The sequence below is a fragment of the Leucoraja erinacea genome, chromosome 7, assembly GCF_028641065.1.
Source record: "Leucoraja erinacea ecotype New England chromosome 7, Leri_hhj_1, whole genome shotgun sequence".
Classification (NCBI taxonomy): Eukaryota; Metazoa; Chordata; class Chondrichthyes; order Rajiformes; family Rajidae; genus Leucoraja; species Leucoraja erinaceus.
In genome coordinates this window covers 55,001,769-55,013,875 of record NC_073383.1, presented here as the reverse complement: position 1 = coordinate 55,013,875, position 12,107 = coordinate 55,001,769, and the positions used below count along the sequence as shown (strand labels likewise).

Here is a 12,107-nt window from a genome sequence, read left to right as displayed (position 1 = left end):
GCATACAGCACATAATCCTCCAGCATTTTCCCCACCTCTCCCTCCCTGGTCTGTATCTTATTGTCACATCATAGGTCCTCACCAGCATCCTCTGCAATCTCTTTGGTGCGCAATTAAGTGGTTTTGTGGCGATTATCTCCAGTGGCTTATGGTCTGACTGCACATTCACTGACCTTCCATATGTGCACACATGGAACCTCTCTAGACCAAACACCACTGCCAACAATTCCTTTTCTATTAGTGCATATCTGGTCTCTGCATCCGTCAGGGCCCTGCTGGCAAAGGCAACTGGATGGCCCTCCTGCATCAGCGCCGCACCAAGTCCAGTTTCTGACGCATCGGCCTGTGATGTCAACTCCTTGGATGAATCATAGTATCTGAGTACTGGCTCTGCAGTTACTAGCTTCTTTATTTCCATCACTGCCTGTCATGCACCTCTGCCCACCACCAAACTATATCCTTCTGTGTCAGCTTGCGTAGCGGTTCACATAGGTCGCTTAGTCCAGGAAGGAATTTGCTCAAGTAGTTAACAAACCCAATAAATCGCTGAACTCCTTGGACATCTGTTGGGTTAGGCATCTGCTTCTACCTTTCCTGGATCTGGTTTCAGTCCTGCAGCAGAGACTCTATGTCCTGAGAAAGTGACTTCCTTCACCTTTAGCTTGGCGTTCTCTATGTTCAGCTTCAGGTTTCTGTCTCGACATCTCTCCATCAGAGCTCTGACCTTCCTGTCACTTTCTGCTTCCTCTGCAGTTTTTCCTTTCCAAAACACTAGGATGTCATCAGCAACAGACCTCACTCCTTCCAGGCCCTCCAACACTTGGTTCTGTCATCACTGGAACTCTTCAGGGGCCGTGGACAGACCAAATGGCATACGTCTCCACCTATATCTGCCATATGGTGTGTTAAATGAAATAAGCTGAGAACTCTCATCATTCAGTTCCACATGCCAAAACCCATTCTTGGCATCATTCAGGTCTGTGAGGACATCTTCGATCGTCGTCATTGGGTGATGACTTCTTTTCTGCCCCTTGTTCAGATCCCTCGGGTCTAAACACCCTCTCAACTTTCCATTGGGCTTTTCTACACACACAAGGCTGGATACCCATGGGGTGTGGGTCTTAACTGAAACAATTATTTCAGCTTCTGTTAGTCTATCTAGCTCCTCTTTCAGCTTACTCTCTAAGGCTACAGGGACTCTCCGTGGTGCATGGATCACTGGCGTTACGCTGTCATCTACCTGCAGATGGTACTTGCCCTTGAATTTACCTGTCCCTTCAAACACATAAGCTTACTCAGCAATCAGTCTTTCCTTGCTCAGTGTGATTTCACTGCTATTCAATGTCATTATGTTCTCTTTACAGACTGAGATGATCCCCATCTGCTGGGCTGCCCTGCTTCCCAGGATTGGAATGCAGTCTTCCTCCAGAACTAGAAACTCTACTTTGTATTTCCTTCCATTCTTTGGGTTCACTAGTTTCACCTTGCTTTTTCCAAGAGGCAATACTGTCGTATTGTTGTACATCGACAATACTTGCTTGGTTTCACCCACATCCTTTGCATGCAGCGTGGGAATGATGTTACATGTGGCTCCACTATTCACCTGTAATTTTACTTCCTTCTCTTCCAGCATCATGGTCACAAAGATTTGCTTTGGGAATTGTCTCCTCAACACTGCACACTCTCGGCTTTTACTGCTTCTGGTTGCAATTCGACTGTGTGAATTTCATCAAACTCATCACTGGAACTCTCCATTTCCTCCATTGCATGCACTGGTTCTTCTGTTGCACCTGCTTTTCCGTGCTTTGTGATGCAAAAAGATTTTTCTTATGTCATTTGAAACACTCCTGACCAGATGCCGGACATTTTTCCTTCTTCCTCTCATGTTTGCATCCGCAGCATTTGCACTGTATGGTTGACTGATATCTTGTCCCCTCTTGTCTCATTGCACAAACATCTTGTCGTTGTTCACCTAACAGGACATGAACTCTGGCCTTGGAAAGCACCGAAGCCTGGCATGTCTTTACGCACTTTTCTAAGTCAAGTGAGGTTTCTCGGAGAAACCTCTCCCGCAGCATGTCATCTCTTATGCCGCATACTATTATTTTTCTTCCTACATGGAGAGTGGTCCCGGTGGCTTGATTCCCTCCATTTTTGACTCTTTTGCTTTCTGCATAATAACTCGGCTCCTGCAGAAACTTCGGCAAATCATCTGTACTTCTTGGCTTCTTAACTTTCACTTCTTTAAATTTGTCACTTAGTGTTTTTAAACTGCTGCTCAGGTGGTGCTGCGCACTCCGAAGTTCTCAAATATGGCGGCGGCAGCGGTCATTATCTGGTTGTGGGCGCAGAGAATGTTATTTTCGCTATATGACCCTGTTGTGGCTAACACAATGTATACATGTCCGACACCATCTTGTAAGAAGCGTTTATTTACAACACTAACAGAAACTTCTAGAAGGTCACTTGACTTCAGTCACGAGGCACTAGCCAACTCGCCAGCTTGTACTCCTGGCCTCAAGGGGCGCTGGCATTTACATTACATTACATCTCTAACTTTGGGTTTCATTTTCGTGTACGTCCACGGCATATAAATGAAAATACAGTACTACTAAAGCCATTTAGATTTGGCTTCATTTAACTCAGCAGAACATTTCTACATTTCCCGCGTATTTTCCTTCAATACTCTTTCGCATTTGATTTACATTCTGCTTATGAACTTTAATATCCACATAAAGTTTTGCATTAGAATCAATAAAGAGAGCTGTTGTTTTCCACTTTAACCTCAAAACCTACTAACGCTAGGGTTCTGTCTCGTTGCCTCTCACTGCGTCTGGGAGTGCCTCCTGCGTCTCAGCGCATCATGTCATCTGGGGAACTGGCCCCTTCTGGGAGATGATTTCTTGCGTCTGGGAGACTGGCTCCTCTAACTGTGTTCCTCACAGCCTCTGGCTACAGGTGGCATATCCTCGGCTACAGGGCTCTCTATCCTGAGCTACAGGGCTCTCTGTCCTGAGCTACAGGGCTCTCTATCCTGGGCTACAGGTCTCTCTATCCTGGGCTACAGGGCTCTCTATCCTGGGCTACAAGGCTTTACTTGGGCTACAGGGCTAGCCACATCTTCCCATCTCCCCCCGTTTCTGCCAAGACTGTTCCCTCCGCAACTCCCTGGTTAACTCATCCCTTCCAAACACTACCCCCTCTCCAAGTACTTTCACCTGCAATCGCAGGAGATACAACACCTGTCCCTATACCTCCCCCCTCGACTCCGTCCAAGGACCCTGGTAGTCTTTTCAGGCAAGGCAGAGGATTATTTGTACCTTGTCCAACCTCATCTAATGTATCTGCTGTTCCAGTTATGGACTCATATATATCGGTGAGTCCAAGTGCAGGCTCAGCGATTGTTTTGCTGAACACCTCCGCTCAGTCCGCCTAAACCTTTCCGATCTCCTGGTTGCTAAACACTTTAACTAACCCTTCCATTCCCACACTGGCCTTTCTGTCCTTGGTCTCCTCCATTGTCAGAGTGAGGCCCAGCACAAATTGGAGGAACAACACCACCTATTTCGCTTTGGCAGCTTTCACCCCAGGGGTATGAAAGTTGACATCAAGTAACCCTTGTTTTCCCTCTCTCTTCATTCTTCCCCCTTGCCAGTTCTCCAACCAGTCAGACTCTCCACATTTACATTTTATCTCTGTTTGCTTTGTTTTTACCTTCTCCTAGCTAACAATGATCATTCTACATTTTCCTTGATCTCCATCCGCTTTTTGTTATCACACCTTAAACTTTCTTATCTCTGTTTCCCTCTCCCCTGATTCAGTCTGAAGAAGGAACTCGACCCGAAACATCACCCATTCCTACTGTCCAGAGATGCTGCCTGTCCCGCTGAGTTACTCCAGCATTTTGTGTCTATCCTTGGTTTAAACCAGCATCTGCAGTTCCTTCCCACACAGCTATTTAGATGATGCGCTTTCATTTTAGTTGACTTATGAAAGGATAGGTCACCATTTATGCATTTTATGTGATTCTGAATTCTGGCCAATAATTGTTCATTTAATGTGGTCACCCTTTTAACAATTATTTCATATGTTCAACTGTGGCTAGCAATGTGAAGTTATTTTGGGGAGAGTGTTCCAGAATGAATGGTTGAAATGAAAACCTTTGTGATGATGTTAACTAAATCTGCAAGTTACATCTTTGATGGTTTAAATTTCCAACTATTTCCAGGATCTTAGAGTAGATGCTGCAGTTGGTTCCTTAGCAGAGATGCCGTGCGAAATGCTGACCATTTTAGGGTTGCAACATGGCTCCAAAAGAGATTTGTTTAATTTTGAGGCCACCGTTGAAGTTATTGACTTTCAATCATTTCAGGATATCCCCAAATTGTACAAAGTGCCGTTTAAAAAATGTCAAGTATTTATTTTCACTCTTATTGCTTATACTTGTGTGTAAATCGAGCTGGACAGTAACTGGAGGTGTTCAACTGCCTTTCTCCTGATCGTTGTCAGGCAGGTTATTCCAGTTACTCCCAGGGGTCACAGCAATGTTTTTTGGTACTTTGGTACTTGGAAGGTGAGGCTTGGCGAGGCAATGCTCTCCCCCAGTGACTCTGGAATACATGTCTTCATGCATCTTTACGTGAGATATGGACTGCAACAACTGGAAAAACCTTCTGGTAAAACAATTGTTCAGTGTTCACATCACCTCATCATCTAATGGACGAACTCCAGGAACAACTTTCTTTTGTGACCTCGTAAGTTGGGAGGACAGTGGTGCTAAACATTCCTTTTTGGATCTTAACTCCTCACAGCCTTCTCTGGCCCTGTAAATGTGTTATTCTTTTTGTAATGTGATCCCTTTAGTGAACTCGTGGCACTGACAAAGCTTTTACAGCTGGTCTGCACATGCGTACAATATTAATGCTCTGACCAGCTGCACCATTTGCCAGTAAATGTCGAAGAGCATACTTCAGGAGGTCTCTTGAGACCCATTCAGCAATATAAAAGCAGTTTCAGTCAGCTATTATCCACCATTTGCCTTCTAAATGTGAGAGTGCCAACTGCACTGAAATTAGGAGCATCCTTTGCTTTTCATTCACATGTAGCTGAATTTTAACAACTTAAACTTATAAATATAATTTTGAATTGTTACCTTCCTTCAAAGGGAGGAGGCCCATGTAACGCATTACTTTGACCAAATCCCCATCATAGCAAGCATGGATTTGAATCCATTGTATTGTTAATTGGTAATCCTTGATTTCAATGTTTATAAATAGCCAAGCTGTTGAAACTAAAATAAGTTTAATTTGTGTTTTCCAATAATTTTATTGGACATATTTTAAATTATTAACAACGGTCACTTCTTAGGTAGCTACATTATATTGAGAAATAACACCATGTAAATTGCAGTGCCCAAACACGTGATGAAAAGACCGTGACAATGAAAGTGATTTTTACAAATCGCAGGCATTATCGGAGCAAAGAACACACAGACCCCAATGTGTAGTTTTACTTTTTTTTAGTATCACAGACTATAAGTCTTGTGTTGCTTGCAACCGTTACACTTATATGGTTCAGAAAATATTCCCAGGCGCATGTTCAGTAATCAAAAATATGTGGACCTTGCATTTGAGACAGCATATGGATGTAATCTTTTGTCTTCGCTGCCCAAAAATGCACATACACTTTTTGTGATGGAAATATTTGTAAAAAGCTCGTTAAAAGAACACAGGAGCAACGTAGAAAGATGCATTTAACAAATTTACCATTTTCCTCTGCATTTTGCTTATTTAATTGTTAAGAGATTTTACTATGAACAAATAGCATCCTTTCTGTAGCATTAATGGTATTCAGCCATTATTGTCGTGGCAAAGTATAAACATACATGGAGAGCTTGGGTAGGCTTTGATTGTCTTCTCTGGAACGTTGGAGGAGAGACTTAACAGAAGTATATAAAATTGTGAGAGGCATAGATAGGCTTGACAGTATCAGAGACATTTTAGACATAATTTAAAAATCTTTCTAAAAAAATTGATCTATACATTTACCATATACATTTTTGATTTTCCTTGAGTTTGATGGTTTGTAGGGTGCACAACCCCTTTAAAATGATAGCAAAGTTAATAGGTAAGGTGAGGAGCTATTGTATCCGGTAGGGAATTTGGAGTGATCTTCTAATTAGATCAAGCCAATTTAGTATTGAAATCGTGAAACATTCCCATGACAAACTCATCAAAACTTGCTACTCTCGCTCATATGTCTGTGGTATGGCTTCATTTGAAATTTTAATGGTTGGCATTAATATATATTTCTTGAGTAGGTACTAAGAGTACCAACACAATATCACATTCATCCTATTGTTCCTCATATCCTTTTTGTTGTGCATGGAGTGATTTGAAACATCCCCATTAATGAAGGTAGACAAAAATGCTGGAGAAACTCAGCAGGTGAGGCAGCATCTATGGAGCGAAGGAAACAGTTAATGAAGATACACTTCTCAGTGAGGTAGATGCTGATACTCGCTTACTAATGCTCTTATGTTCTGATGATGCTGCAAATAGTTATATTTTAGGTCTTTTGCAATGTAAGTAAGGCACACGGATAACGAGAGGCCAGTCCGAAGAGAGTTGACCGATGCAAGAACATTCATTCATGGGGCTGAATCAGTTATCAGGAGGAGACGGAACACGATAAAGAGGAAAAAAGGTATTGGAGCGACTAGCTACCTGGAATTTTAAGACTGAGTCCGCTTTTGATCTAATTAGATAGCCAGTCCGGCTCTATGGCAGGCCATGTCTCACTAACTTGATTGTGTTTTTGAGGAGGTGACAAAGGATATTGATGAAGGTAGGGTGGTGGATGATGTATACATGGATTTTAGTAAGGCTTTTGGCAAGGTTCCTCATGGTTGACTGATTCAGAAGATTAGGGTGTACGTGAATCACATGACTTGGTCGTATGGATTCGGAACTGGCTTCATCATAAAAGACAGAAGGTTGTGGTGGAAGGTAGATATTCTGGCTGGAGGTCTCTGACCAGTGGAGTTCTGTAGAGATCTGTGCTGGGACCTCTGCTGTTTGTGATGTATATATATATGATGGGCATAAATGTGTATGGGTTGGTGAGTAAACAGGCTGATGACACCAACATTGGAGTAGTTGCAAAAAGTGATGAAGGCTGGGAGTAGATACAGCAGGATATAGACCAGCTGCAGAAATGGGCGGGGTAATGGCAGATGGAGTTCATCTGAGCAAGTGTGGGGTGTTGCACTTTGTGAGGTAGAATGTAAGAAGAGAATATATAGTTAATGGCAAGCCTCTTAACAGCATTGGTGTGCAGAAGGATCTTCAAGTCCAAGTTCGTAGCTCAGTAAAAGTGGCACACAAGTAGATAGGGTGGTAAAGAAGGCATATGGTATGCTTTAGCAATGTAAAAAATTTTGAAGGCATATGGTAACAACAAGTTTAATTTGCCTTCACTTGCTATTAAAAAGGGCCATTTTCGGGATATGGCATCAGTGTTGTCAGATTTTCAGAGATCAAAAAAGCTTGATTGTTAGGCAAATATTCGGAATTACAGTTTTCACCTATCATGGAAGCTGAAAAAATATAAAACAATCCCATTTCCCGTGCTAATTACCTACTTGTTCTATTACAAAATTGACCGATGTGACTATGTAATAAACAACATGCCTTGAAAATTCACTTTGTTTCTCAAATCAGAACTAATGTTTTGCTGTGTCATTCAATTTCTGCTGGCAGCTGGTACATTGGCATATCATAATCAGTTAATCATCCTCCTCAGACTGTGCTTCTTGGTAACCCTTTTTTTCTTCATGATTAGAGATTACTTAAACGAAAACAAATAGCAAATACTAAAAAAGAAATTTAAAAAATATTACTAGAAAACATCTATCCATTTATTAAGAAAAGATTATTCACAAATGAGTTAGCAAATGGCTTGCTACTGCCAGTGGCTCCTGGGACCTCTTAAACTACTGCGGGATGTAAGGATCTCGCTATATTAGATTATTGAGTATATTGAAAAATAAGGTACAACCTTTAATTGGTTTATAAAACCCTGGGGCAGAGGTTGCGAGTGAGGAGTGATTTTAAAATTATTATAACTAGATTATCGAGGCCTATAAAACTAGTAATACCTTTTGCCACCGGGTTCAGCGATTTTTCGTTAATGATCACTAGGTTGAACATCTGATTAGAACATCCAGTAAAAATCGCGTAAACCCGCCCCCTCCAAACAGCGGCAAAATTGCGGACATGGCTTTGGGCAGATTCCCGATGACGATTCAGGTAGGTTTTGTAACATACCTACTACGCCTTCATTGCTAAGGGCATCGGGATATGGATCAGTGTTGTCAGAAGAGATCAATTATTGTTAGGCATCTATTCGGTACAGTCATTGTGGGCTGAACAGCCCTTTCCCGTGCTGCACTGTTCTATGTTCTATGTAAACATGCCAACTACTTTGTTCAAACTAATGTTTTGCATCACTGCTGGCAACCTAACATCCTTTTGTGCTTCTTGGAGCTCCAAGATTGCAACAGCAAAGAAATTTTGGAAACACATGAGAGCTGCTGTACCCAGTGACCTGGGATCTTTGGAGAGTCTGAGGTGCAGGAGTTTGTTTCACGCAAAAGTAATCCTGGCTGATCAACAATCAGTCCCCGATCCTGCCTTCTCTCCATATCCCTTAACTCTGCTATCCCTAAGAGGTCTATCTAACTCTCTCTTGAAAGCAGAGAGGAGGTTTAACTCTAACAACACCTTGTTCTGGAGCTCCAAGATTGCAACAGCTTTTGGGCTGCTGTCCTGATGGTCTTTGGGAGCTGAGAAAGGTTTGTTCACGTAAAGTAATCTTTAAATTCTATGCCTAGCTATCTACACACGGCTGTAAATTGTGATGGCATTAATGTGTCCAAGGTAAAAAGCAAGTGGTGTGCCATAGTTGCCGTGTGCAGGATGCTTAAGTGCCAGTTTTCAAAGTCTGTTAACTTCTTATTGGAATTTCTTAAGAAGCACTGAAACTAGAAACAGTAAAGAGTGGAGCTGGTGTTTCAAACATTGGCATTGGTGTTAGTTTCTTATTGTCATGTGTAACGAGATACAGTATAAATCTTTGTTTGTGTGTTATCCAGTGAAAACATACTGTACACGAGTACTGTCGAGCCATACACAAGTACAATGGGTAGAGCAAAGAGAAAAATAACCTGAGTGCAGAACATAGTCATAGCATTACAGCTATAAAGAAATTGCAGATTAAAACCGTATTGCATGCTCGCAATACAGTTGCTTGGGAGATTGGGCCTGTACCCTTAGCTTATGAAAGGACTATACAGTAGTCTGAACATACCAGGCAAGAAGCTATTCCTGAATCAGGTGAAACATGCTTGCAAGCATTTACCCTCAGGAGAGGGGTAAAGAGGGCATAATCAGGATATAAACAGTCCTTGATTATGTTAGCTGCTTTCATGAGGCTGGAAGACTGGTTGGTGTGAAGGAATGGGTCACATCCACAACTCCCTACACATTCTTGCAATTTTGAGTAGTACTGTTGCCAAACAATTGCAACTATTGCGATGCATCTTAATAAGATGCTTTCTACAATGTATCAGTAGGTTGGAAAGAATTGTTGCCAAACTTCTTTAGCCTTCTGAGGAAGTTGAAACATTAGTGTGCTTCAATGTGGTTGGTCCAGGGCAAATTGTTGGTGATATCAATGCCTAGGAACTTGAAGCTCTTGACCATCTCCACTTCAGCATCATTGATATATGCCACTACATTTCCTGAAGTGGATGACTGGCTCCTTCATAAAAGTAAACACGAGAAAGGTGTAACTGAGACAAATGTAATTTTCAATCTAAGGGTGTGTTTTTGATTTCTTATAAATTCATTATCTTTAGATTCAGATTCAGATTCAACTTTAATTGTCATTGTCAGTGTACAATACAGAGACAACGAAATGCAGTTAGCATCTCCCTGGAAGAGCGACATAGAATATGATTTCAATAAATAAATCTATTTACATGTATACAGACATAGTGTATTTTCCTGTGGGAGGAGTGTCCGGGGGGGGGGGGGGGGGGGGGGGGGGGGGGGGGGGGGGGGGGGGGGGGGGGGGGGGGGGGGGGGGGGGGGTGGGGGGTCGGGGGGGGGTAGTGTGAGTAGTGTGACAGCCGCAGGGAAGAAGCTGTTCCTGGACCTGCTGGACCTGCAGCACCTCCCGGATGGTAGGAGGGTAAACAGTCCATGGTTGAGGTGAGAGCAGTCCTTGGCGATGCTGAGCGCCCTCCGCAGACAATGCTTGCTTTGGACAGACTCAATGGGGAGGAGCAAGGAACCAGTGATGCGTTGGGCAATTTTCACCACCCTCTGTAGAGCTTTCCGTTCGGAGACAGAGCAGTTGCCATACCATACTGTGATACAGTTGGTAAGGATGCTCTCGATGGTGCAGCGGTAGAAGTTCACCAGGATCTGAGGAGACAGATGGACCTTCTTCAGTCTCCTCAGGAAGAAGAGACACTGGTGAGCCTCTTGATCAGAGTTGAGGTATTGTGGGTCCAAGAGAGGTCATCGGAGATGTTGACCCCCAGGAACCTGAAGCTGGAAACACGTTCCACCTCCGTCCCGTTGATGTGGATGGGGGTGTGCGTGCCGCCCCTAGACTTCCTGAAGTCTACAATGAGCTCCTTGGTCTTCTTGGAGTTAAGGGCCAGGTTGTTGTCAGCGCACCAGCTGGACCTCCTCCCTATAGGCCGACTCATCGTTGTTGCTGATGAGGCCAATCACCATTATATCATGTGCATACTTGATGATGGTGTTAGTACCATGTACAGGTGTGCAGTTGTAGGTGAAGAGGGAGTAGAGGAGGGGGCTCAGCACACAGCCCTGAGGAACGCCGGTGTACTGGGTGAGGGTTGAAGAGGTGTGCTTGTCTAATCTAACAGACTGGGGTCTGTTGGTTAGAAAGTCCAGTATCCAGTTGCAGAGGGAGGGGTCGATGCCCAGGTTACCGAGTTTGGTGATCAGTTTGGAGGGTATAATGGTGTTGAATGCTGAGCTGTAATCGATGAACAGCATTCTTACGTAAGTCTCTGTTGTCGAGGTGGGAGAGGGCGGAGTGAAGTGCCGTTGAGATGGCATCCTCTGTTCTCCTATTGTTGCGGTAGGCAAACTGATAGGGATCCAATGTGGGGGGTAGGCAGCCTTTGAGGTGTGCCAGGACCAGCCTCTCGAAGCACTTGATGATGATGGGGGTAAGTGCAACTGGGCGGAAGTCGTTGAGGCTTGCCGCAGTGGAGTGTTTTGGCACCGGCACGATGGAGGTGGTTTTAAGGCACGTGGGGACAACTGCTTGGGCAAGTGACAGGTTGAAGATGTCAGTCCAGACGTCTGTCAGCTGCACAGCACAGGCCCTGAGGACGCGCCCGGGGATGCCGTCAGGGCCAGCAGCCTTACGTGCATTAGTCCTACTCAGTGCCACGTACACGTCGTAGGGGGTGAGTGTGAGGGGTTGGTGATCAGCAGGGAGCACAGCCTTGATGGCTGTCTCTAGATTGTCCCTGTCGAAGCGGCCATAGAAGTGGTTAAGCTCCTCAAGGAAGGAGGCGTCGCTGGATGTGGGGGTGGTGTTGGTGGGTCTATAGTCTGTGATGGCCTGGATGCCTTGCCACATGCGTCGGGGGTCGGAGTTGTTGTTGAAGTGCTCCTCAATCCTGAACTTATGGCAGTGCTTGGCCTTCTTGATGCCCCTTTTCAGGTTAGCCCTGGATGAACTGTAGGCTCGAGCATCGCCTGACCTGAAAGCCGGGTCCCGTGCTTTCAGCAGTAGCCTGACCTCGCTGTTCATCCATGGCTTCTGATTCGGGAATATGGTCACCCGTTTGAGGGAGGTGACACTATTGATGGTGGAGTTTATAAAGTCCAGAACAGAGGATGTGTAGGAATCAATGTCCGTGTAGGAGTCAAGGGTGGCCTGGGCTGCAAACGCCTTCCAGTCAGTGTTTCCAAAACACTGCTGAAGTGTGGAGTCTGCTTCCTCAGACCAGACTTTAACTGTCCTCACAGTGGGTTTAACCCGTCTGATGAGTG

General features: G+C 44.2%; 1 protein-coding gene across 7 annotated transcripts in view; it reads left to right on the top strand.

Moving 5' to 3' along the window:
• The window catches only part of nckap5l (NCK-associated protein 5-like), a 458,995-nt gene that overhangs the window by 43,969 nt on the left and 402,919 nt on the right, over positions 1 to 12,107 (top strand). For 2 of the 7 annotated variants that reach the window (XM_055638610.1, XM_055638604.1), the window contains exon 1: positions 3,481 to 4,754. The exons of 4 other annotated variants lie outside the window; for them this stretch is intronic. In XM_055638610.1, the coding sequence (XP_055494585.1) occupies positions 4,717 to 4,754 (38 nt within the window). In that variant the 5' untranslated portion in view covers positions 3,481 to 4,716. Of the gene's footprint in view, positions 1 to 3,477; positions 4,755 to 12,107 lie in introns of those variants that run through there. One more of the 7 variants, XM_055638612.1, reaches the window with a different exon arrangement.